The sequence below is a fragment of the Hippocampus bargibanti genome, linkage group LG18 (genome assembly GCF_051943395.1).
Source record: "Hippocampus bargibanti isolate YZ-2025 linkage group LG18, ASM5194339v1, whole genome shotgun sequence".
NCBI classification, from domain to species: Eukaryota; Metazoa; Chordata; class Actinopteri; order Syngnathiformes; family Syngnathidae; genus Hippocampus; species Hippocampus bargibanti.
In genome coordinates, this window is record NC_142751.1 from 15,632,771 (window position 1) to 15,659,270 (window position 26,500).

At 40.7% G+C, this 26,500-nt stretch overlaps 8 protein-coding genes across 13 annotated transcripts in view; 2 read left to right on the forward strand and 6 right to left on the reverse strand.

The window, feature by feature from the left end:
* The first annotated feature begins 166 nt into the window (after positions 1-166).
* On the forward strand, positions 167-13,554 carry camkk2 (calcium/calmodulin dependent protein kinase kinase 2). 4 transcript variants are annotated; one of them, XM_089020262.1, is made up of 18 exons: positions 168-469; positions 1,187-1,357; positions 1,990-2,262; positions 2,979-3,299; positions 5,364-5,411; positions 5,744-5,797; positions 5,902-5,953; positions 6,073-6,206; positions 7,123-7,159; positions 7,280-7,301; positions 7,403-7,491; positions 7,581-7,780; positions 7,905-7,958; positions 8,867-8,940; positions 9,035-9,122; positions 9,243-9,374; positions 10,608-10,705; positions 11,251-13,554. In XM_089020262.1, exons 3-18 carry the CDS (start codon positions 2,029-2,031, stop codon positions 11,321-11,323), a joined length of 1,710 nt encoding a protein of 569 aa, XP_088876388.1. In that variant the 5' UTR covers positions 168-469; positions 1,187-1,357; positions 1,990-2,028; the 3' UTR covers positions 11,324-13,554. The 4 variants fall into 4 exon arrangements, 3 of the variants coding, with proteins under 3 accessions (XP_088876388.1, XP_088876386.1, XP_088876387.1); XR_016118255.1 differs by having other exon boundaries at positions 167-469; positions 1,187-2,262; positions 9,243-9,382; positions 11,251-11,292; XM_089020260.1 differs by having other exon boundaries at positions 1,187-2,262.
* A 581-nt stretch (positions 13,555-14,135) lies between these two features.
* LOC148884946 (uncharacterized) overlaps positions 14,136-26,500 on the forward strand; it is a 72,540-nt gene continuing 60,175 nt past the window's right edge. The window contains exon 1 of one of the 3 annotated variants that reach the window (XM_089021241.1): positions 14,136-14,444. The gene's annotated coding sequence lies outside the window, so the exon portion shown is untranslated. Of the gene's footprint in view, positions 14,445-24,409; positions 24,718-26,500 lie in introns of those variants that run through there. The other 2 variants (XM_089021239.1, XM_089021240.1) reach the window with 2 other exon arrangements.
* Positions 16,051-16,807, reverse strand: LOC148884947 (histone H4). Its single transcript, XM_089021246.1, has one exon. The coding sequence runs from the start codon at positions 16,526-16,528 to the stop codon at positions 16,217-16,219; it is 312 nt and encodes a 103-aa protein (XP_088877372.1). The 5' UTR covers positions 16,529-16,807; the 3' UTR covers positions 16,051-16,216.
* LOC148884948 (histone H2A-like) lies at positions 16,989-18,058 on the reverse strand. The gene has a single exon (XM_089021244.1). The coding sequence runs from the start codon at positions 17,423-17,425 to the stop codon at positions 17,039-17,041; it is 387 nt and encodes a 128-aa protein (XP_088877370.1). The 5' UTR covers positions 17,426-18,058; the 3' UTR covers positions 16,989-17,038.
* On the reverse strand, positions 18,286-18,838 carry LOC148884949 (histone H3-like). The gene has a single exon (XM_089020819.1). The coding sequence runs from the start codon at positions 18,836-18,838 to the stop codon at positions 18,428-18,430; it is 411 nt and encodes a 136-aa protein (XP_088876945.1). The 3' UTR covers positions 18,286-18,427.
* LOC148884950 (histone H1-like) lies at positions 19,463-20,516 on the reverse strand. The gene has a single exon (XM_089020818.1). The coding sequence runs from the start codon at positions 20,491-20,493 to the stop codon at positions 19,873-19,875; it is 621 nt and encodes a 206-aa protein (XP_088876944.1). The 5' UTR covers positions 20,494-20,516; the 3' UTR covers positions 19,463-19,872.
* Positions 22,046-22,577, reverse strand: LOC148884951 (histone H2B-like). The gene has a single exon (XM_089021245.1). The coding sequence runs from the start codon at positions 22,530-22,532 to the stop codon at positions 22,158-22,160; it is 375 nt and encodes a 124-aa protein (XP_088877371.1). The 5' UTR covers positions 22,533-22,577; the 3' UTR covers positions 22,046-22,157.
* On the reverse strand, positions 23,045-23,668 carry LOC148884952 (histone H4). The gene has a single exon (XM_089020530.1). It carries the CDS (start codon positions 23,638-23,640, stop codon positions 23,329-23,331), a length of 312 nt encoding a protein of 103 aa, XP_088876656.1. The 5' UTR covers positions 23,641-23,668; the 3' UTR covers positions 23,045-23,328.

Here is a 26,500-nt window from a genome sequence, read left to right on the forward strand (position 1 = left end):
TATTGTGTACAGATATAAAACGCTAAAAAATATTTTGTGTCAAACGAGCTCAGTATGATAATTGGTTTTATTTGTTGGAACTGAGATCGATCGTAAAACGAGGAGGACTTGAGTGACTCGTTGAAATTGACCTGCACGTTCTCATCTGGCCACTGGAGGCGCCATTGGACCACCAATTCTCGTGGATATCCCCGAGAGCCAAGTGTAAAATTTAGGTCATAAGATAAACACGATTTGTACACAAGCCAGCACAATCTCTCTCGGTGGGCGTCGCTTTTTTTACGAACTTACCGTCCTCGCTCCAACCCCTCACTCTGTTTTTCTTTCTTTGTTTTCTTGCCAATACTACTTAAGCGTTTGAGGCACTTGCTCGACTGCATTTGGAGCTAGCTGTCACATCGCCACCGCCTCGGATGGGGCGAGACCACTTCATCCACTTTCACTGTATAGGCCCAAAGAGCACGATAAGGTAAATCTTTTATCTTCCAACCACCGCAATCTTTTATTTCTGAATTTATTTTCGCTTTAACACTAACATCTTTTCCTGCTGTATTAACATTTAGAACCCCGAGCCAGTGGGAGGCAGCGAATGCTAACGTTAGCCGAGTTAGCCTAGTGGGACCTTTCGTTTACGATACTTAACAATGAACCATATTTTTTTTCGAACAATTACCTAGAACATATGCTTGTTTTTAATTGATATTTAATGACCACCCGGATCACCGTTCGTTGTTTTACTAAAATAATTAACGGAGTGGTTTATCGACATGCGGTGGTCGTGAGAAGGGGAGGGCATTGAACGATTCGTTGTATCACTCGCTAGTGTTGACATGCGATGGAAACATTCTTCAGTATTATCTCCCAAAGTATTAACATTGATTGTAATCTAGCACGCATGTGTGATGTGATATAACATTTGCCAGACGACATGTGGTATAAGCAAAACATTTTAGCTCTGATTACTGATCAGTTCAATTGACTCAGAACAATGATAATTTTATGAAAAGTGACAGACAATATGACCTGAAAGCAACATGTTAGAATGCAGGTCAACGTGCCAGAAATGAGGTCATGTTGTCACTTTTCCAAAATGCAACATCAGATTCATATCAGAGAGAGTAGTCTGGTTAGAAAGATTACATTTTCACTCTTTCAGTAATATATGGTTTATTTGAACCTTTTTCAGATGTGATTACACGTTTGTGTTTAACCGAAGTTGGCGAAGGATGCTCATCCGTCCATTTACAGCAGCTTATCCCTTCCATGGATCACTCTCTGGGTCGCCTTGTTGATCTCTTAATGAAGCCCGTGGATCCTCCTCTGATCCAGATGGCTCCCGTGTCAGACATGAATCTCTGTAGGGTGGCATCCGCATGCTTCAAATTGCATCAGACTTTTTTTCCCCGGCACCCTCACACAAGCGCTGCTATGTCACCCTTTTGTATTAATTGAACGCAGTGCTATCATGTCCTCTCTTTAAATCGCATGAGTTACTGTCGCCACTCCCGTAACTGTAGCCCTCGTCATGCTTCTCTGGCATATTGTGACGAATGACAAAGGTCTACATTTTGAATGCGGAGGAGGCTGGAAAATAACTCGTTGACGCACTGCGGTCAGAAGAGAACCGAGGAGGCGGATAACTGTATCGCCGCTGAGATTTCAGAGCGGTCTGGATTTACGTCAGTGTTTTGCAGCACCGGCGAAATGATATCACCGCCTTCTCAGAGCTGACGGATCAGCAAAACGGCTCAACTTGGATGGAAAGGATGGATGAAAAAAAATGCAATATTAACAGGAGCCAAAATTATTTTGTTGAATCTTTTATGAATATCAACATTTAACAATAATCGCTCCGCTTTGAAACACAAAATGGCTGACGCCAAAACACACGTGCACATGCTAATCACGTTCCATCCCTTATGGTCACGTGTTAGCATAGCAACAGAAGTTTGTGTTTTCTCTCGGTCTATTTATTTGATTTGATTTTAGGCGTCATGGAGCAGTTGTCAGCGTTTGCAAAGAGGCGCCATGTTCCCCTGTCACGTAAGCGCCTGGCCAGGTTCTGAAGCCGTGGCCTCCTGCCGCAATCATGCACCAGCGCCGCCACCTTCCCAATCGCTCCCCGATCTGCTGTGCAGCCGTCCCGCGCCACCGTTGAGCGCCCGCGCGCAAACGCCGTCCACGGACACGATGGAGTCACTTATTGTGGTGACAGAATGCGAACCCCGCAGACCATTTGGGACGCCTGGCGCGGATGAGGAGGTTGGTTGGAACACCTCCACCTTCCACTTTACACCTCTCAAAAAGTATGCTGGAAACCTGGAAATGAAATGGCGTCATGTGATTCTGAATTTGACCAGAAATTTGTAAATGATATTAACACATTCACTGCGATTCGCTGTATTTATTCAGTTTTTTTTCTGGGGGGCGATAAAGCGCTGGTCATACCTCTGGTGACGTTTTTCCCTTCCACAGGGGGACAGCATTTGCCTTTTGTCCATGTTAGCGCTTTGTTACAGCTTCAGCTGTAACAAAGCGCTATATGAATCAATATTATTATTATGGATTAGTATTAATATGTATGTATTGTATTGCATTTTGTACATCCTCCCCCATTTCAAGCTCAGATAACTCCAGATCCATATAACTTAGGAATTACCTTTTTTTCCCTGATGAAAGAAAGAGTCTAAGGTTTCTTACACTGTATTGACTTTTCATGTAGTCCTAAAGCTCAATATTAATGATATGAATATGAATGAATGATTAATGAATATTAATAATACTAATATGGGTACTGGAATTGGAGTGAAAATGACAAAAACCCTGGCACTGGAGTGGACACCTTTTTGTCGGATGTTACCTGGATATCTATATTTTTAAAATATAGATATATAAAATATTTGTCATATATTTTTAACGCTAAGGCTTATGTCTATTCAATGGAGATTTCTGTTCTTGCTTCCTCTCTTCCACCCCAGGTGGAAGAAATGGACAGTTCTGAAACGCCGCCGTTGCCCATTCGGTCATCGTGCGAGCTTCTCTCTCACACAGTCGGCCGCCCGGAGGCGCTAACGCCGGCCGGCGAAGAGCAACGAGCTCATCTGAGTCTGTCGGACAGAAAGCTATCACTGCAGGAGCGCTCGCAGACGCCAATTTCCCCCTGCGGCTCCCCGGGACTCAATGGGCGTTATATTTATCCGTCGTTACCTTACTCCCCCATCACATCACCTCACTCTTCGCCGCGCTTGCCACGTCGGCCTACTGTGGAATCTCACAGTGTCTCCATCACGGATCTCCAGGTATGGCACACATGGGTTTTGTTTTTTCTTGCTTGGGTGCCGATAAAGTGCTGGCCATCGCCTCTCGCTATTTTTTCCCTTCCACAAGGGGGCAGCATTTCCCCTTTTTTTCTTTATTAGCCCTTTGTTCCAGCTTCAGCTGTTGTTCAAGCGCCATAAAAACCAATAATAATAATAATAATAATAATACATTTCATTTATGAGCGCCTTTCAAAACTCTCAAGGTCACTTTACAGTCACAGGTTCAGTTTTTCTGTGGGTGAGCAGTGGCAGCTAGACGCGCCAGCGTTCACTCAACCCAGAAGTAACTCAAATAGATAGAAAGCTAGCTAACTAGCCAATAGATAGCTAATAGCTATCCAGCTGGATAGCTAGCCAGCCAGCTAGATAGCCAGATAACTATATCGCTAATAGATAGCTTGCTAGATAGCCGACCAATATGTATGTATTGCATTGTATTTTAGACAGCCGCCCCCATTTCAAGCTCATGTCTGGTCGTGAATGAGTTAAAACTCTTGCCCCAACTCCCATCTTTATTTGTCTCAAATGCAGCAGCTGGTAAAGCGTGGTCTTTGTGGATGCAAAAGGTAAGGGTTTGCAGTCGCTAGATGTTAATAGCAAGTAAAGGCAGTAGAAATGGACACGCCTGCCCCACGCCCATTTTAGTTGAGACTCCCTTACCCACGCAGTGATTGGCACGATTTTTGTCATTTTCTTTGTCAATTTCCAATGATCATTAAACTCGCAGGTCTTTGTTTAAAAAAATGTCGATAACGTGGGAGTTTGTTGTGCTTTTGTTTTATGCTCGGAGCAGTCGGAGTCGGCCGCCTGGCGTTTTAAAAATAGCATCGTGCTTAGTCACCGTATTCCTCTGTGGCCAAGTATTCTCTGTAGTCTGGCTTCAGATGCTTCTCCGCCGTCCGCGTCTTTGTTCTCGGCCGTCTTTGGCACCTGCTCTTTAAAAAAAGAAACATGAAAAAATGGGGGCGGGATAAAATGTTCGTCAAGACACACGTGGCACACACGTTTTTTGTCTGCAGAATAGAAGACGTGCCGGCACGCATAATAAGCCCAAAATGATTCTGTCAACTCTGGAGAGAGTTGTTTGCTTTTTGAAGGCGTCACACAGTCCGTGATGTTGCATATGCTTGACTTGAAACCTTGACTTTTTTTTCTCTCTTAACAGTCATAAATACATATAGTATTTACTATGTATGTATTTATTTATTTTTTTATGTTTATTTATTTATTTATTTATTTATGTATTTATTTATTCATCTGGCTAATTAGTTAGTTATATTTGATTGGATTGGATTTGCCTTTATTTGTCTCGCAGTGGAGAATTTTACATAGTTAATTAGTTAGTTATTGATGTATTTAGTATTTTTTTTTTTTTTATGTATTCATTTTTTATGTATTATTTTTTATTTATTATTTTATTCGTGTATTATTTATTATTCATTTATGTATTTGTTCATTTATTTATTTAGTTATTTATGTGGTTAATTAGTTAGCTATATAGTTAATATTTTAATAATGTATTTATTTACTGGTAGTTATTTATTTATTCATTCTTTTTTTATTTATGTATGTATCTATTCATTTTTTAAGTATTTTTTATTTATATATTTATTCCTGTATTATTTATTCTTCATTTATGTATTTATTTAGTTATTTATGTGGTTAATTAGTTAATTATATAGTTAATTATTTAGTAATGTATTTATTTATGTATTCATGTATTATTATTTTTTATTTATGTATTTCATTCGTTTTTTATTTATTTATGTATGTATGTATTAATGCATTTATTTACGTACTTATTTATGTGTTTATAAAAAATATAATATATAATATAAAGTTATATAGTTAATAAGTTAGTTAGTTATGTATTTAGTTAGTTATGTATTTAGTTAGTTAATTGTTTAGTAATGTATTTAGTTATTTATGTTGTTGGTTGACTTTTTTATGATAGTGCCTTTATTGGAATATCAAAAGATGTTCTGCTTGTCTTTCTCTCCCGTCCGTCCGTCCGTCTGTCCGTCTCTTGGGCTGCTCCTCAAGGACTGCGTTCAACTCAACCAGTACAAGCTGAAAGACGAGATTGGAAAGGTACCGTCAAACTCTTCCCATTCGACATCCTCCTTCCCACATGCCCGCCTTTCAAGAGCTCTGCGTGAGCCGGGCGGCCCACCGTCGATTCGGATGATGCACGGGGGGCTTGCGTGAATAGGACTTTCAAAGAATTGATTCTGTGGATCTTGCTTACAGTCGTCGCTCCGCTCCGCTGGAATAAAGCCACTTGTCAATCCTCCGTTCGTGTCGTTGATCTTGCGCGTGCGTTATTCTTTGGGTCTTGTTTCCCTGCTTAAAGCATCGACAGCTGCTCCGTCTCACGTCATTGGCTCCTGTTACGGTTTTTGACCTTTCCCAAACTGTTCCAGGGCTCCTACGGCGTTGTCAAGCTGGCTTACAACGAAGACGACAACACCTACTATGTGAGTCACCCGAACGCAACGCCACACGCTTGTAACGTGGACGTACCCGTCCGTGCCCACGGTGTGTAGTTGTTGTTGTTGTTTTTTCTTTCAAATCCATTCAGGCTATGAAGGTTCTGTCCAAGAAGAGGCTGATGAGGCAAGCCGGTTTCCCACGTAAGTCCGCATCCAGTCCACATCCGTAACTACTACTACTGCTACAATAATCAATGTCTTTGATTTCAATAAAATAACATATGATTCTTTTTTTTTTTTTTTTTTTTTTGCCCTTGCAGGACGGCCGCCACCCCGCGGAGCCAGAGCCATTCCCGAAGGGCCCCCTCAGCCCAAAGGGCCACTGGAACGGGTCTACCAAGAGATTGCCATCCTGAAAAAATTGGACCATTCCAACGTCGTCAAGTTAGTTGAGGTGAAGGACGCTTTGATTCCTGGTCAACATTGAAGTCGGAAGGAATAGAGTTGTCAATATCAAAGATGAACTGGGTAGGTGAAAGTGAGTGATAACAAAAATAGATTAAATAGATACATACAGAAATGGAGAAATAAAAATAAATACAAAAATACATAAAGAAATAAAAATACATCGAAAAACAACTACATAAATAAAATAAATAAATACATGGAGAAATACAGAAATAAAAAGAAAATAATAGATTAATAAATAAACAAATATATAGAGAAATAAATAAACAAAGACATAAAAATAAATAGACAAATAAATAAATACATAAATCAAAATACGTGGAAAAATAAATAGAGAAATAAAAATAAATAGAGAAATAAATAAATCGAGGAATAGAGAAATAAAAATAAATAGAATAATCAAGAAATGAAAAAATACATAAATCAAGGAATAGAGAAAAATAAATACATCAATAATTAAATAGAGAAATAGATAAATAAAAATGAATAGGAAAATACATGGGGGAAAAAGCAAAAAATAAATCTTGTTTTTCATAATTTCATTTATATTGAAATTCATCAGCGAGCTATATCGGAAAAATACATGGTGCATTATACAAACCCAAGTTTATATTTCATTATTGAAAATATTATTTAATGTCACTTTATAAAACAAAGGCTGTTTATTTGACGCGCGGGCGCCCCCAGAGGTGATGACCAGTACTACAAGACTGATTTGTTGTTTAAAAAAATGCATTCAGTGTGTGTGTGTGTGTGTGTGTGTGTGTGTGTGTGTGTGTGTGTGTGTGTGTGTGTGTGTGTGTGTGTGTGTGTGTGTGTGTGTGTGTGTGTGTGTGTGTGTGTGTGTGTGTGTGTGTGCGTGCGTGCGTTTTGATTTCCATCCCTGTATGATTTGGCGGCAGGTTTTGGATGACCCCAGCGAGGACCATCTGTACATGGGTATGTTGTGGCCCTCCTCCCCGGAAAACTTTTATCTTGCAGACAAGATATCCATAGAAAATAGTCTGTACTTTTTGTTCTTACAATCGTTTCATTACTGATCACATGTTTGTCTTACAGTTTTTGAACTGGTCAAGCAAGGGTAAGCTTATGCCTCTTTTATTATACATCAGAGTGAATTTCATTTCATAAATTGTGATTTACTAATTGCATGTGTGTGTGTGTGTGTGTGTGTGTGTTTAGGGCTGTGATGGAGGTGCCGACAGATAAACCTTTGAGTGAGGACCAAGCTCGCTTTTATTTCCAGGATCTGCTCAGGGGAATCGAGTATTGTGAGTCGTGCAATTATGCTGCTAAGCCTTTCAATCTCAAATGCTTCCCACGCGGAAAGATAACGCAACGCAACGTTGTGTTTTGCCAGTGCATTATCAGCGAATCATCCACAGAGACGTCAAGCCCTCCAACCTGCTGGTGGGAGAGGACGGCCACATCAAGATCGCCGATTTCGGCGTCAGTAACCAGTTTGAGGGCGCAGACGCCCTTTTGACCAGCACTGTGGGAACACCCGCCTTCCTCGCCCCCGAAACACTGTCGGAGACCAGGAAAAACTTCTCTGGAAAGGTAAAGTACATGGCAGCTAGCTCACGGGCGCCCTCCAGAGGTGATGGGCGGTATTACAAAAATAATTTGCCGTTAAAAAAATACACAAAAATCTGCATATTGACTTTGTTGAATATTTCCACAGGCTTTGGATGTTTGGGCAATGGGCGTGACACTTCATTGCTTTCTCTTTGGATCGGTGAGTTAGTGCATCATTTTAACTCATTCGCTGCCATTCACGGATTTATTTGGGAATTGGAAATATGACGTCGAGCGCCATGCCAGAATTTGGTTGCGTTTTTATTTTACATGCTTGGGTGCCGATAAAGCGCCGGCTATGGATTTTTTTTATTTTTTATTTTATTTCCACAAGGGGGCAGCATTTTCCCTTTTCCATGTTCCTGCCACTGTATATAATAAAAAAAAATATGCGCAGAACTAATAATTTTTTAAGTTAGTCCTAAATGGAAACCTTTTTGAGACTGTAAAATTGTTTAAAAAGTGCTTTGTAAAAGTTTTTTATACACTTGGAACAGATTTTTTTTTTTCATTGATTATAATGGGAAGTGATGTTTTGGTTTTTGAACAAATTTGTTTTTGGACATTCTGGAGCGGATTATGGTCTAAAACCGATGTACCACTGTGCATCATTAAAATTTTTTCTTTCATTCCGGGTTGAGTGAACGCTGGCACTTGTGGCTGCCGCTGCTCATCCGCAGAAAAACTGATCCTGTGACTGTAAAGTGTCCTTGAGAGATTTGAAAGTTGATTATAAATGAAATGTATTATTATTAATTATATAAACCAATGTGTATGAATTGCATTGTATTTTGGACAGGCGCCCTCATTTCAAGCTCATATAACTCCAATCCCATATAATTAACTATTTTTTTCTGATAAAAGAAGAAAGCCTAAGTTTTAATGCTGCATTGAATGCCTATGTAGTCCTAAAAGTCAATATTGTATGGGTCCTGGAATTCAAGTGACAATGACAAAAACCTTGGCACTGGAGTGGACACATTTTCCGCACATCGTGTGGCAGTGAATGAGGATCATTTTCAAACCCAAACTTTTGGTTTATTTCATGTCATTTTTTTTCCTTTTCAGTGTCCATTTATGGATGAACGCATCCTCAATCTGCATCAGAAAATCAAGACGCAGCCGGTGGAACTACCTGAAAAGTCAGTTTGTATTTTTATTTTAGTATTATGATGATGAATTTTTTAACAGCATTTACAATGAAAATCGAGTCTAAAAGTTTTGTTCTCTCAACAGTGCCGACATATCGGATGATCTCAAAGATTTGTTGCTCAAAATGCTGGATAAGAATCCAGAAAGCAGAATATCTATTCCACAGATTAAGGTACGTTTAAATGTCAACGTTCTTACTGATACAATCGTTTTAGCATCTTTTCTTTCCGTTTTTGGTGTTATTTTCTCTGATCCATCGGAAAATATTTTCGCTGGCTAATTTTGCGCTCAGGTGCATCCGTGGGTGACGCGACACGGCGCCGAGCCCCTCCCACCTGAAGATGACAACTGCCGTACGCTGATTGAGGTCACCCAGGAGGAAGTGGAGAATTCGGTCAAACACATTCCGAGCCTGGCGACAGTGGTGCGTGCGTGCGTACCACATTTCTTTACTCAGATTTTTTGCTCATTGAATTTACATTACAAGTCTTTTTGGTAAACAAACTCGTGTAGTTTATTCAATACATTGTTAGACTGAAAATTGTAAAGATCAATACATTGGGGAGACTAAAAAAAGACTTTACCGACATGGCCGGGATAATACTAGTGGGCCACAAAGGGCAGTACATATGCACCGAAAAGCTAGCAAGCACTCATTTGACGACAGTGAGGTTAGAATGTTAGCGAAAGAAAATAGATGCTTTGAAAGGGGAGTAAAAGAAGCTATTTTTACAAAACAGCAAAACCCGTCACTAAATCGCCATGGTGGGGTGATGTTTAATGTGAATCGTTATTACAACAGACTTCTTCGACCACATAGGCTTAGTTATGCTGATGAGGTGATACCAGGGCAAATTGGGCAATCAGGCCAGTCGTCAGTCAGGACAATAGAAGCTATTGGTGGAGCCGCAGGGATTAGTCCTCTGCTCCCCCCAACCTGAGAGCAGAGACCTATCATAGCAGAGTCTGGACAATAGGGATATATATATATATATATATAGAGGGAGAGAGAGAGAGAGAGAGAGAGAGAGAGAGAAAACTACCAGTAAGACTTTAGTTGCTGACAAAGCTTCTTGGATTGGCTGAAGAAACCTTTTCATCGATGGACCATTCCAGTATGACTGTGAGCTTACACAGACGTTTTGGTAAAGGGTAAAAAAAAAATAAGTTGAGTCCAGTGGCCTTTCTTCAACATTTATGACAGGGGTGTCAAAGTCATTTGACATGGTGGGCCACATATGGCCTCGGTAGATGTCAAGTTAACATGATAGCATATATGCTATAAATAACCAAACTACCGAAACTTGTTGAAAACACACCAAGCACATTTTGTATTGAAAATTCTACACTCCTTATCTACTTTTCATCGTTTGGATAATGACATTTTGGCTAATGAGGGTGTTGAAACCGCGATTGAAAAAGCACCATTCTGCCCATAGTGGACAATCCTTGAATTGCACTTCATTTAAAAAATGAATTCCATGTCGTTCGTGCATTATTTTCCACTTTTAAATTATCCTGCAGGCCTGATCAAACCTCCTTGGGGGAGGCTTTTGGCCCGCGGGCCGTATGTTTGACACCACTGCTTAATGATTACCTGCTTGACTGAGAACTTTCTCCTTTTTAACACATCAAATGCTTTTTTTCCAATTGTTAGATTCTGGTGAGAACCATGTTGCGAAAGCGCTCCTTTGGAAATCCCTTCGACTGGGCGCGCAAAGAGGCGTGCGGCGACTCGTGCACTTCAGGGCCGATGTAAGGACACACGGACACGTGTACAGACTCCAGTACAATATGGCACATCCTTGTATGCAGACATAAAGGGGCCAATTGTCCCTCTTTTTTGAAATTTCCCAGATGCATCTGGGACTCCTATTTAGTAGAAAATGACGTTTTATGGGGACCTGGAAACGGATTCATCTCATTTTAATGGTTTCCTATGGGAAATTTATGTTTGGAAGACACACTTTTCGCCTTATACACACTTTCTGGGAACCAATTGAGTTCGTAAGCTGAGGTATCACTGTACCGCATTTTCTTAACGGGACCTGAGGTCAACACATATGGTGAAAACAACAGGGGCCCCAATATAGAGCCCTGGGGAACATAACTATCATAATGTGGCTTTGCAATAATAATAATAATAATAATAATGTGACTAAAGTGTCCTTGAGAGTTTTGAAAGGCGCTTATAAGTCAAATGTATTAGTATTAATTATAATGATGATGATGTGGATCGTGATCATGATAGTAATGATGATGATGATGATAATAAAGTGATGTTGTGTGCACTCCTAAAGGAAACAGCAGCCCGCAGACAACGTCAGGAGAATTGCGCCGACCTACGCCGGACAAGACGAGGCTCTTTCCTGATGCACTCGCGTACGTACGTACGTACGTACGTGTGTGTTCTTCACCGCCTCCTTTCTGTCGTCCCTTTTCTACTTTTCATCTACAAGGAAACGAGATGGATCGTTTCTAAGGCAAAAAACTAACGTGCTAACGGCTAACGGTCCCTTTCTCTTCTATTGCATGCATCTTTTAGCACTAGCATGCTATGTCTCAGGCTTATACTTGTATGCGTCACATGGTAGTTTAGAACATGCCCCTCCCAAACCCCTTTACCTAAATTCCTGATTCTTGTTCCTTACTTAACAACTCTTATTGATCAGGTACGGTGAGAGGTACGGCCGGCGCGTACTTTTAGGAAGTCAGGGATTACTTCTCGGGAGAAAAACAAAAACACTCTTGCCAATGAGTGCTCGCATCTAATGTCATGTATTTGATTGACAGAAGTATGGCAGGGAGTGATGAATTGTTTACTGACTGCATTGTGTTCCTTTTCAAAGCTCTTCTGCTTTTTTTCTGACATTCCATTTCTTACTAATGTGAAAAAGCTTTAAGATCAGTCGATGTTGTGCTTTGCGAACAATCAGACTCTTCTTCATTGCGACGTACGAAAGTTGCCGTTGAATCCGTTTGGAAGTCGCATGTTCTAATCTGTTTTTTTTTTGTTTTTTTTTTTCATTTAAAGGACAACTGACACCACTTTTTTGTTGCCTGACATCAGAAAAACGTTTTATTGCATCTAAAATGCAATATTATGGACACAACTTGTCCGGAGGCGTCACGCGCTTGTCCTTGAATTAATGTTATTATTTGTCCATGTGTCATCTATTTTAAAACTGGAATGAAAAAGTGCAAAGTGACTTTTTGGGACAAGCTTTTTTTGCCTAAATTCTGTCATATTTGTCATGTTTCAACTTCGCGTTAGTCCCGCCTTCATTGGAAACGACAACACTCTCGCTTCTTGAACCTCAAGTGAAACTAGTGAATGTTCTTATTTGTGTTTTTTGTATGTAAAAAAAACAAAAACAAAAAAGGCACTGATGTTAATCTATAATTGCACATTTTAAAAAGACACCAAAAAAAAATACTCTGTGCATACATTTTTATTTTATGTAAAGCAACTGGAAAAAAAAAACTTTAGATACATAGGGAAAGTAATGCATCTGGATTTTTTTAAATAAATCTAAATCTATGCATGACATATCTAGAGGAGAAATAAAAAATAATGATGTGCCATGTTGAGGTGGAATTTCTAAACTAATATTTATTAGCTGTGATTTTTGCATTTGTGGATGTTCTTTTTTCCATGTTTTGTTGGCTTATTTTCCCGTCTTCACTGCAATATTAGAATAAGAGGGAAATACCATAACATGTCACAATGATATTTAAAACTCTTAGACAACAATTAATACAGCATTTATGTGTGCTGAATGTATACAAAATGGGATTACTCTGACCTGTGTGTACAATTTGTATTTTTTGGTATATTTGTATTTTTGATGTTATTTGTTTAAACATGAGCACTATGCATTACTGTTTGTTTTTTTTATTCTACTCTTAGTGCAATTTGTTTTGTGTCAAGTGCAACACCACAAAGGAGTATTTGGGCCACAATGGATTTTTTGGGGGGGAGAAAAAGACCCCAAAAGACCCCACGAACATGAAATCAAAATACATTTTATAACATGTTCTAACAAGATTACTGGGTAAACCTTCTACCTACCTATCTATTGATAAATGACTTTTTTTTTAATGTCCTTGTGGCCCGAATACTCAAATTAGTCCGAGTGCAATGGCTGACAGCACAAAGTGGTGATAGCCTGCTGCTACTACCACTGAAAATAATCATCATCATAATTTATTGATGATATTCCAAATAGATTCTACATGATTGGTCATGTTAAGTATACAGTGAGGTGAAGGTGAACATTTCAACCTTTTGGAGCTCATGAGTTGTTGAACAGTATTTCAAAATTGTTTTATTTTGAAACATTGAAAATGAAGTACTTCCGGGGATTGGAGTCCTGGCTTTAATTTTAATATGTCAAAATATCAATAAGTTTGAACGATTTCATTTTTTTTTCAATAGAAAAAAATAACTATATGGGTATTTATCTCTTCAAAATGCATGCAAACACAACTATATTCTGTAATGTCAGCATGTGACGCATTTGGCAACGATAACAAGACTTTATTCTACACATATTGTATCTTCTTAAATATTTGAATAAAAATATGACCACCTTTAACCTTTACTTTGGCTCAATTTCGATTATGTAATGTTGCAAAGAAGCGGAACTTTGTCTGTGTGGGTTTTCTCTGGATAGCTATAGCTATCTGGCTGGCTGGCTATCTATTAGCTATATATTAGCGAACGAGCTAGCTTTCTATCGATTTGAGTTACATCTGGGTTGAGTCAACGCTGGCTGTAAAGTGACCTTGAGAGTTTTGAAATGTGCTTTTAAATGAAATGTATTATTATTATTATTATTATTATTATTATTGTTGTGAAAGTTTAATGGAACAGTCTAAATAAGATCCGGGGCATTCTGCAACCCGTGCGATCCGTTTATTAGAGAAAGTTGATTGGAATTAAGAATATAAAAGCATGGTACTTCCCAATTTTGGGATAATGCGAGTTGGGACACGCGGTTCAGGTTTGACTGGCCTTTGGAAAACATCTTGAATAATTAAATAAATAAAACTTAGTGTCGAAATGTTGCTAGTGCGTGGACGAAACCAGCATTGCTTTTACTTTGAAACCAGTTTACGGTGTGCGTGCGTGGTTTACGTAAAGGTACAGGTGTTGTGATTAGTTTGTGGTGAACCGCATTGAAAGAAAGAATCGAATGTGAGTCGACATTGCGCGACGGAATATCTGGAAGGAAACATATTATTAATAATATTTGACTGAAGCTGGAAAAGCGACATATTATATATCCGAAGTTTGGATTGTGAAGCTAGCAAAACAACAAACGACGCGCAATTCCATGAAGCTGCAACCAGGACCAGCTTGGTGATGGCCCGCAACATTGCAAAGAACCACCAGCCGTTAATGTCGGAGGAGGACTTCGTTGAAAAGGACTTGGTCGACCTGCCGGCGCCTGGAGATGCCCGGTGAACAAAAGAAAGTCAACAAATTCAGGTAGAGAGCATTTCTTACTGCTTGACATCTCCACTTCAATGAGTCAACCTGCTCTGACGCATTTGTCAAGCTGCACAGAAGCTAGCTTTAGCTCATTGAATAATGAGAGATAAAAAAAATTAAATATGCTGACTTTGATTTTTGTTCTGGCAATACAAAGATGTTGTATTTTAAAGGTAAAACTAGAAAGTGTAGGTTTGCTCCTATTAAAAAAAAGTTACAATTACGTACTATATTCTTCATAAATTCACGGAGTAGTTTTTTTTTTTGCAATGCATCTGCAGCCTCATTAGATAACTATTTTTTTCAGAAACAGTTTCAGCTCAAATTTTGCATCTCAAAAGAATTACTAATATCAATTTCAGTCCTTCACTTGGGAAAAATGCTGATAGAATACAGGAATTTATATTACTTACAATAAATGTCATTGAAATTAACTTTGATATTAAGATATTGACTTTGCCAAAAAATACATATTAGCCGTTGATTACTTTAAATCTGCAAACCGTTGGCAGGTGAATGTAACAATTGTAATAATATTGCCATAAAAATAATGAACGTAAGAAACGATCTTCAAGTACTTCCATCATATCATTCATTCACCCACCAGAACTCGTTTGTACCTAATTAATGTGCATTTTCTTAAACCTTGGTGTTAAAATGAGATCAGACAAAGGGCCATTGATCAGGTTTCTCGCCAGTGTCTTTTCTTGTGTGTCTCAAAAATGTTCAGAAAGAAACTGTGACCACATTTGGCAGATGTAAAAGGTTTGTTTGGATCTTAAACTGAACAGGCAAATGGTTTCTGTCGAGTTTTGGCGGCTAAACTAAGATAAGATAAACAAAACTGTGAAGCTTCTACGAGCATTTTATGAGTTTAAGCGGTCATGAAGGTGTAACAGGTGTGTATTTATAATATGTCAAATATATATGCATACAGTATATATACATAATTTATCAAAGCACGCGTGGTGACGTAAATAAACAGAAAATGTCGCAATCTAGAGTCATACCTACGGCTAGTCCACTTGGACAAATTTTGTATAATCAACATGGGTCGACGTAATAAATTATTTTGCGATATTTTGATATTATCTCACGGTCGGATGTTGTCAATGGAGACAATACGTCGCGTATGATATTCAAGAAACGTTTACATATCTGCACTTGTACTGACTACATAAAAATAAAAATATCGCGTGCTCGTGAAGTTTGTCCACGTTAATTTGCCGTAGATGGCACATGACAGCGCTACTCTTTGCAGGCTGTTATTTTAAGTAGTAGTAGTAAGTAGTTTTTAAGTAGTTCTTTAGGGTTTTTTTTTTAAGTAAGCGCGTGGGGTTCATGAAATGATTCGTCTGTAATACACCGAAACCCCCAATAAACTACTTTATAGGGTAGTTGCGAAATCTTTGGGTGTTGTTCAATTCCTTGAAGGTTCTCGGCCTCGCTTAGATTAATTTGCTAGTCGCCGACAAACAAATTTTGGACACGTTGGCTCAGCGTCGTGATTTTCGTGTGCGAAAATGTGCGAAAGAAAGAAAGGCAAAAATAGTAAGCACGATGAGGAACTTTGTGAAGCACAAGAGCACAACGTTGTTTGCAAGAAACCTCGAGTTGTGTTAAACTACCTTGATTTTATATTGCGTATTCTTAGTTGCTAGTCTGGCCAAGTAATGAAAATCCAACAAGCAAATGAAACGTTAACTCTTTTGGTAGCTCTTAAGTGGTCCTTAAAAGGACCGTTTTGTTTTGCCGGTATGTGGGTAACTTTAGCCGCCGAATCCGTACAGGGTACGGCCTTGTCTCTTCAGAGCATAGACCACATCCATGGCGGTGACGGTCTTCCGTTTAGCGTGCTCGGTGTAGGTGACAGCGTCTCGGATGACGTTCTCCAGGAAGACCTTGAGAACACCCCGGGTCTCCTCATAGATGAGCCCGGAGATACGCTTGACTCCACCGCGACGAGCGAGACGACGGATGGCGGGTTTGGTGATCCCCTGGATGTTGTCTCGGAGAACTTTGCGGTGGCGTTTGGCGCCTCCTTTTCCTAGTCCCTTTCCTCCTTTGCCGCGGCCTGACATTATTTACCAGTTAGTAATTGCGTGTCTGTGCTCTTGAACGACTGCAGGAATTTCTTGTAACAAGACAGCGGACCTGAAAGAGGACAGGCATGATTTTTTTTTTCTGGGAGTGATGTCATTATAAGGAGCACCTCCCACTCCGTTGAATAATCAACCTTTTTCAGTGGCGACAGTATGAACAAATATGATTTTTTTGTATAAAATTGCCTACAGGACAAATCGTTTGGAACTTCTTGCTTTAGGTGCATCTACGAATATAATAGCGACCAAATGCCTGGTTTTCAAAATAAATTTACTTCCCTTTGGAGTATTTCATACAAAGTACGGCGTACTTCCGTTTTAAATTAAATAAATATTTATGCTTGCTATTAGTAATGACGATGTTTTCGTTACCTTCTACTGTTAATACCATTAACTAGTATGATGCAAAATATTAAGGAATGTTTCTCTTTGGAAAGAAGTGGTTGGCTCTTAAAAGAGCCGTTTGTGGGTAATATCAGGAGACGATATTTATTTGGCTTTGCCGGCTTTCTCAGTCTTCTTGGGAAGAAGAACAGCCTGGATGTTGGGGAGCACGCCGCCCTGCGCTATGGTGACACCGCCGAGAAGTTTGTTGAGCTCCTCGTCGTTGCGGACAGCCAGTTGCAAATGACGAGGAATGATCCTGGTCTTCTTGTTGTCGCGGGCGGCATTGCCAGCCAACTCCAAGATCTCAGCGGTCAGATATTCGAGGACGGCAGCCAAGTAGACTGGGGCGCCGGCACCCACGCGCTGAGCGTAGTTGCCTCTGCGGAGAAGTCTGTGAACTCTGCCGACGGGAAACTGCAGTCCTGCACGAGAAGACCTGGTCTTTGCCTTTGCTCTGGCCTTGCCTCCGGTTTTGCCGCGTCCAGACATGTCTGATAGTTGAGTAGGTCAAAAGTTTGTATGTTCCGACAGCTCTGACTGTCGTGATATTTATACATGTACTTGCTGCTCATTCATTGGCCAACCCGCTGCGGGGAAACGGTTGTCCAATCAGCAAAGAGTTACATCGCGCTCGCTCTTTGTGGAGGCTGTGAACCGTGGGCGCAAATATGTCGCGCTTGATCAGCTCTAAAATAGAAGAAGAATTCACATTTATAGACTAGGAAATGATTAGCAAATTATCGATTAGACTGGCTACTCATCTGCTCCTCCCGCTTTGTATATTATAATCGCTATGCCACCAAATCGGCGCTATTGTCTAATGACCTCAGAATAAATAAACGTGAATTTAGTTATTCATTCTAATAACATTGACACATGTAGTATATAATTTTGCAAATATGTATTATGGTATTTATTAATACTGTATACGTTATAATTACATTCAGGCAATTTTTGCAACAAGAAAAATATTTTAAGAAATTGATTTAAAAGGCCGTAGTTTTTTATGAAACGGGTTTGCACATTTACATTTGCACAGTATACAGTTGACAGTTTTATTTTGTTATGCTCACAATATCTTGTTTTCTATCCTTTCACCCCCCATCCCATTGCCTTTCAATTGCTGCTGTGGACTGCAAATGTCCCCATTGTGGGACGAATAAAGGTTTTCTGATTCTGATTGATATTAAGAGGAAATAAAACCTCTGCTTGCGGTATAAATCTTTCGACGGAATCATTAGTTTTTTATATTACAATTGTAAATGTATACAATCATAAAACAGAATGGATTTATACGTAAATTCTTTTTTGTCCAACTTTCTTAATTATGCATGGCATCAACCAGAAGCACTAAATCATTGCTAATCTCCTTCTTGTGGAAGTATTAATAAGTTATTCTTAAAATGAATCATGTACAATGAGGAGGAATGTTTCGTTTAGGTGTCAATGTGGTGGCTCTTAAAAGAGCCGTTGTGGTATTGGAAAGAAAGCCTAAGCTCTCTCGCCGCGGATCCTACGGGCCAGTTGGATGTCTTTGGGCATGATGGTGACGCGCTTGGCGTGGATGGCGCACAGATTGGTGTCTTCGAAAAGGCCCACAAGGTAGGCCTCGCTGGACTCCTGGAGAGCCATCACGGCGGAACTCTGGAAGCGAAGGTCGGTTTTGAAGTCCTGGGCGATCTCCCTCACCAGGCGCTGGAAGGGCAGCTTGCGGATGAGAAGCTCGGTGGACTTCTGGTAGCGACGGATCTCGCGAAGGGCCACGGTGCCGGGGCGATAACGATGCGGCTTCTTGACGCCACCGGTGGCCGGGGCGCTCTTTCGGGCCGCCTTTGTGGCGAGCTGCTTCCTGGGGGCTTTGCCTCCCGTAGATTTGCGGGCTGTCTGCTTGGTTCTTGCCATGGTGCTCCTGTCTTACTACAAGGAAATATAGCTCACAAGTCAGAAAGCTGGGGAATTTATACAGGAAAGAGAGCGTTGATTGGCGCTGTTAAGAAAAGCCCGCGCGAAAGCTGCTTAACCATTGGATCACGTCTATTTGAATCAAACCAATCTGGATCGAGATAGGTGCTTTTGAGGAAAGGCCCGCGCGAAAGCTGCTTAACTATTTGATGGCGTTTATTCGAATCAAACCAATCAGCATCGGGTACAGCTGACCACCGTCTGGCGAACTTTTTATAGAATTTCATTCGGACCAAACAATGAGTGTGTAACAAACGTGCCTTTGGCGCCCTCATTTATGTATGCGTTGATTTTATATTTACTCAATCTAGTTTGCTAGCGTAAAATGAGAAGCGATATTTCTTATATGTACCCTTTATTATTTTGGTTTGAGTGTTTTTGTGTCCAGATAAGAAATTGCTAGAAAACCAAATCATTATAATAAAAATGATACATTTTATTTCAAGAGCCTTTCAAAGCTCTCAATGAAGCTTTACAGTCACAGACAAGCATAGATACAATAATAAATAAAATACAATTATAAATAGAATACGTGTCATCTTGAGTAATGTTCAATTTGTTAGCAGGTTTGTTTTGTTATATCACTAAAGATAACTGATTGGTGAAAAGATCAAAATGGACTTCATTTTATTTAGACTTTTGAAACAATTACGGGCTGCATACAAAGTGCTAGGCAAAAGAGCTACAAATGAACAAAAAAGTTCACTAAAAGAAATCACTAAAAAATGCACTCTTGCTGAGATAAAGTCAAACCTTTATCTTTGTACTTCGGCAATATAGATGTAAAATGAAATTTATCACTAGAAATGTTTTTGATCAAAGTTACGTTATGTAAATCTTCCCATACCTCCAGTTTTCATCGAAATGTCAGTGAGTGTTTCAACGTTTATATACAAATGGGACAACTCTTTATAATGGAAGTGGTGGCTCTGAAAAGAGCCTTTGTTTATGTGACGCAGTTACTGTAAAACACTTCACTTCTTCTTAGCTGCTGTCTTCTTGACCGTTTTGGGCTTGGAAACCTTCTTCGCCGGAGCCTTCTTGACGGCGACGGTCTTCTTAGCCGGGGCGGCCTTCTTGGGGGTGGCGGCCTTCTTGGCGCTCTTCGCCACCGGCTTCTTGGTCTTCTTTGGAGACGCGCTTTTCTTGGTGGCTTTCTTGGCGGCGGCCTTGGCTGCGGTCGTTTTGGGCTTCTTGCTCGCGGCGGATTTCTTGGCGGCGGCTTTGGGCTTGGCCGGGGAGCGCTTGGCCTTCGCCGGTGCCGCTTTGGCTTTCGGTGCCTTGGCATCGGTCTTCTTGTTCATCTTAAAGGAGCCGGAAGCGCCGGTGCCCTTGGTCTGAACGAGGACTTCCTTGGCCACCATGTTTTTGATGAGCGTCTTGAGGCGAGCTTTGTTCTTCTCGACGTCGTAGCCTTTGCTCGCCAGGTGTTTCTTGAGAGCTGCCAGGGAGACGCCATTGCGCTCTTTGGATGCGGCCACGGCCTCCAGGATGAGCTCGGTGGCGCTGGTTCCGGGCGCTTTGGGCTTGGACGCCGCCTTCTTCTTGGTGCTGCTTTTCGCCGGGGCGGCGGGAGCGGGAGCGACTTCGGCCATTTTCTAGGTCGTTTGCTGTCGAACACGAAACGCTGATTATGAGTCAGCCCGCTTGAGATACAGTACTTAACCAGTACATGAGAACCGGAGAGAGTCAAGCTATGAGAACCGTGGAGAGTCAACCAACCTCTTTGTGTCTAAACTGTGTTGACCTGTGTTTTCTGCGCGCACTTTAAACGCTAATAATAACGCAAAAAATCATCATTGACGCCTAAATTAATTTAATATGATAACATAACACGTATTGCTCCTGATTGAGGCGATTTCCAGCTCGCTGAATTGCTTTGGTTTCTTTGCAGAGGCTCAAAAAGGCACCTATTTGCTGCTTCGAGCGACGAGGGTGGATGATTTCTCTCAATTGTTTATCTTCTAAAAGATTGGAAATCGCTCGCAGAGCTTTCCACCTTGGTTAACAGATGACACAACACCTTTTTCCAGGCATCCAAAGTGCAAATTGACATATGTCGATGATCGTTACGGAGCAAGTCGACGTTTTTCTGATGGCAGCAAACACACCGAATTTGTTAATGCTCTGCTAACTGCCAGTGTCTCAATAACAGTAAAAAATGTTCACGAAAGCAACAATTTCAGTTTTCATCGTACTCGTTCTCTATTCTCTTCACTTATATTTAATTGCAAATAGGAAAAAAAAACATCCACATTACTAGAATGGATTCAAGTAGAACTGGAGCAATGACACCACAACAGTTTCTGAATTAGTAGTGCAGTATGTGCACATATGTTTTGTAAATAAATAGGTTTTATGTTTGTGGATATAGTAATTTCATAACTGTCACATCCCGGGTATCTCCGTTATCATGTATTGGATAACTTACTGGATAAAATCCATGGTTATTTTGCTGCATGGGTTATACTATAACATGGTAGTAAAGACAACAGTCTTTACTACCATGTTATTGCTGAGGGATGGTCATTTAAATTGGTAAATATATCATTTAAGACTGTGTTGCTAGACACTAATTGCTGTTATTTATTGATCAGATTTAAATACAACTATTTTACACGTTTCATAAAAATGTTGATACAACTCCCCTTTATGAAAGACCCGCAGACACGGATTATAACAGAAACTGGCAAAAGTAATGATATATGAAAAACAATTTCAATTAAAAGTCAAACAAGCCGTGGTCGTTTTGAATATGTGCCTAATTAATTTTGGGGTTTTCCACAATTTAGCAAAGGCTCACGAGTTCATCATTTATAGTATTAACTGCATTATGACATTGTTCAGTTTCAATTTGTTTTAGCGGTAGTTTTGATGCTATTCCCAGTTTAAAAACGATTAATGCTGTTGGTGTGTAATTGTGGGTAAACTTAGGTGTCATTGAAACTTAGAAACTATAAATTTAAACTAAATATAATGTTAATATCAATATAATAATTGTAAAAAGTGACACTGGCTCGTGGGTTTTTGAACATTTCAAAAGGCAGTTATGTCTGCGCAAGTAAAAACATTTGACGAGGAAGGAATATGCTATATATATATATATATATATATATATATATATATATATATATATATAAAAACTTTATTTTTCAGTTAATAAAAAACGCATATTAAAAGCACACAAAAACAAGAAGTAAGACTCTCAGATGGAGTTGGGTGGCTCTTAAAAGAGCCTTTGGATTGAGACGTTGCCAGTTTACTTGGAGCTCGTGTACTTGGTGACGGCCTTGGTGCCCTCGGACACGGCGTGCTTGGCCAGCTCACCGGGTAGCAGGAGACGGACTGCGGTCTGGATCTCCCGAGAGGTGATGGTGGAGCGCTTGTTGTAGTGGGCCAGACGAGAAGCCTCAGAAGCGATTCGCTCGAAGATGTCGTTGACGAACGAATTCATGATACTCATCGCCTTGGAAGAGATACCGGTATCGGGGTGGACCTGTTTGAGGACCTTGTAGACGTAGATGGCGTAGCTCTCCTTCCTCCCCTTTCTTCGCCTCTTACCGGGCTTCCCGGCAGCCTTGGTGACGGCTTTCTTGGAGCCTTTCTTGGGCGCAGACTTGGCGGGTTCGGGCATGTTGGCGAAGACGATCAGACAACGTCCGAAATGATGAAGGTGGGGGAACTGAGTCAGAGCTCTTATAGAGACGTGCATGCAAATTTTGCTCTGCCAGCGCCACTTTTTTGATTGGTAGAAAGGATCTCGCGCTTACTGTAAGCCTTCAAGTTACCCAGTAAAGGCGAACCACGGTCACGTGGTCAAGCCCTTTGTTCAATTTTCCAGCTACGTTTTGAAAAGCACTTATACATTTATTCCAAAAGAAAGTCACTTTGTTCGACACGGCGAAGTCGTTTGAATTGCAAACCAAAAACATAAAGCCGCTTTCAGCTCAAAAGTCTTATTTCTGATGTTTTTATATTTACTGTAATCTTGTTTCTAAGCATGTTCGAAATAAAACAAAAAAAAAACATTGTACATATATAATTTTATTGATTATTGTCACTGTATTAACAGTTGGCAGAAGACTGAATAAAACACACTAAGTGATGTATTAATCAGATATTGTTTCTTATAATAGTTTTTTATAGATGTCTTTCATCCGTTTATGGAGATCCAGTTTCATCACAAATATCATTTTTGAATTATGCTAGTGTGATCCGTGCAAGATTGATTTCTGTATCATGTAGAGGTAGGACTGTAAACTCCCATTATCATAATACAATATTGTAGTATTTGTTGGAGATTTATACATACAAGTAAACCATTCTGACGAAGTGTAAGAAATAATGTTAATGGAATGATGTTCCCTTTTCAGATTTGTTTGTGGTCCTTAAAAGGACCGTTTTGGTTTTGCTGGTTAAAGCGGCAGACTTTAACCGCCGAATCCGTACAGGGTACGGCCTTGTCTCTTCAGAGCATAGACCACATCCATGGCGGTGACGGTCTTCCTTTTAGCGTGTTCGGTGTAGGTGACAGCGTCTCGGATGACGTTCTCCAGGAAGACCTTGAGAACACCCCGAGTTTCTTCATAGATGAGACCCGAGATACGCTTGACTCCACCGCGACGAGCGAGTCGACGGATGGCGGGTTTGGTGATCCCTTGGATGTTGTCTCGGAGAACTTTGCGGTGGCGTTTGGCGCCTCCCTTTCCAAGTCCTTTTCCTCCTTTGCCGCGACCGGACATTTTTCAGTTATACAGACGAAGCTCCGTTATGACTGCGTACTGCCAAGACCTTCTATGTATTGAAAACCTGAGGACGTGTTGGAAGACAGGGGTGGACTTTTACTTCGGTCGTAATCCAATTTTTACAGTTGGTCTTTTATCGCCGCCTACTGGAAAATACGCGAATAACTTCCCCGAATGTATGGTGAGCCAATTGGGCCGATTGAGAAGGAGCTCGCGTTGAAGATTTGAGTGCGCCATACACTCGAAATGTTGCGCAAACGACTTCAATTGACCCGAAATAGATGTACACGTGTAAAACATACAAAAATACAATATGGCCGAACGTAGCCCTTAGTCAACCCCGGGGACACAGGGGTGTTATGTGCGATTTGGTCTAATCTTAGTGGTTTTGACATTGTTTTCTATCGCATTTTGCAACTATTAAACATAACTTGAACCAGTGTGGCTCGATTTTTTTATCTATTCGCGCTCTCCCGCGATTGTTCCAAATCTAACCTCAATGCTCCAGGGGGTGCGTCGTCCTCTTGTGGTTACGTGTGGTACTGCCACTCGGACAAATGGCAGTCATGAAATGTACCTTGATGTTAGAACTACATGACGTGCGATATTTATCTGGAAAAATACATTATATGGACGAGCCTGAAATATATTTAGTATTCAACGAAAAAAAACAACAAGGTTGGTCATCGTCAGCTTTTGCAGCATGCCTGCCCGGATGTTCCCAAAGTCGCTCTGCTCTATATGTTGTCCGAACGAAACAAGTAACGCATTTGAACCATCTCGGCGGCCGTATTTTCTTTTCATCATCCCCGCCCAAGGACTTAATGGCGTCGATCAGTGACGGCGTGTCGGTCGAAAGGAAGGGCACTGAAGCTGCCTTTCGCCAAGTAAACAGATGCGTAAGTCAACAGCGTGCCTCTTGCCAGGGGAAGGAGTTAGAAGGCTACGCTTTCATGTGGCGCTTTAAATGAAGCCCTTTGATGGCCGCTAGCAATCAAACGGGCCTCAGTGAGTCTCCTTCATGGGTCCGAAGGCCGGACCCCGACACAGGTCCACTTGTTCTCACTTTCAAAAGTGCGTGCGTGTCTCTTTGCGACATGGTAGACTTTGAGCAGGAAGTTGAGTTAGTGTGACTCATACTACGATATGAATTAGCTATTGGATAAAAGACTTCATTACAAGCGTCCAGCATAATCCTGGAAGGTGAAAATAGACAAATGTTCGATTGTTTAATAGCCAACATTTTTTTGTGGGACAAAATCACATTCTGATTTTTGTACCCATTCATTTTTAATGTATGCGTCAAAGTAAACTGAGCTTTCAGTCTCCCCAAACTGGCATAGAAGTGAGCATTTTGCCATGTTTAGATTAAACTGAGATTAAAATTCATAAATGAGTTTCTCGGGGGTGTGTTAGTGTACATTTGGGACGGCACTCTTCTTCTCTGAGGCACAAATTGGAGGTGCTGTGAGCGATTTCCGCCATCCTGTGGTTATCACTGGTATTGCACCTTTCAATGCCGAATCAGCCTTATTTGTATTTTGTCACTTTTTGGGTGAGATTTTGTAATTTATCAATCACGTAACCAGTTCATCTTTATCATATCATAATTGAAGCTCACTATTGATTCAAATTTGATGAAGAAATTGACTACTAACCTGAAAATGTATGTGACTTCAGTAAGCAAGTACTGTATTTGTACTTTGTGACCTCCTGAGCCACAAAACAAATAATAGCGGGGGCTCTTTTTTTTCTTCAAACTGTCTTACTTAAAGTCAGTTGAGGAGATCCAGGCGCAGATAAACAGAATCCGGAGTCTTACGCTTCAGACTCCAGCTTTAGACAAGCCTGTCATTAAGGTTGCCTTTAGTGGGACAAGTGTGGCGTTCGGGGCCGCAAGGCCTCGCTCGTGACTCCATCGTCTTTGCGTGGCTGCTGGCACTCAAAATACACAGCTGGGGATTAGTCAGCACAGGTTTCAGCACTTTGTGTGTGTGTGTGTGTGTGTGTGTGTGTGTGTGTGTGTGTGTGTGTGTGTGTGTGTGTGTGTGTGTGTGTGTGTGTGTGTGTGTGTGTGTGTGTGTCAATTATTGTATATGCTCAGAGAAAAATAGAGGACACCCGTCGCGAGCTACTAATTTTCCTTCTGTTGCTCGACAGTTCTCCGAATCGTTAAAAGGTCATCGTTTGATTTGCCGGTTCACATGGAAGTACAAACCACTTTAAAGATGTTGTCTATGGCGGCTTGTGACTTTATGATGTTTTTCTAATAGGTGCCTTTTGATTAGAAGCGTCTTTGATCCTGTCTGCTTCGATGAGACATCCTGCATGGACAATAGAGGTCCACCAGGGGGCGTATGTTAACCTCAGAGACATACTGAAGCGGCAGTAGTGTTTTTTGGGGAAGTGGGGGGGGGGTCGTGGCTGGGGGCTTTAAATGTGAATAATTGTGAGGGATATAATGGCCCTCTTCAAATTGTCCAGCAGGTCTTTTATAGTTTTTTTTTTTTTTTACTCTCAAGGCCGCCACGTTTGAAACTGAACAAGAAGGCAGCCATTTTGTTTCAAAGTGAGCCCCGTCATTATATTTGGATCATTATCAGGTGTCCGTCAAAGAAAAACATGTCTTTTTCCAGATTCGGACCACATTTGAACCACATGTACCACACTGTTTCAGTTTTTTTGTCGCTGCGTGTTGGCAGTATGGCAGCGAAAAGCTTAACGACTAGCCATAAAACACACATCCCAGCTCCCGTTTGGACAGAACTGCTCCAAAACGTCGTGTGTGTTTGAAGGCAATACCTTCAGTTTTATTCCATCAGGCAGAAATGATGTCATCCATTCAGCATATCTCTTG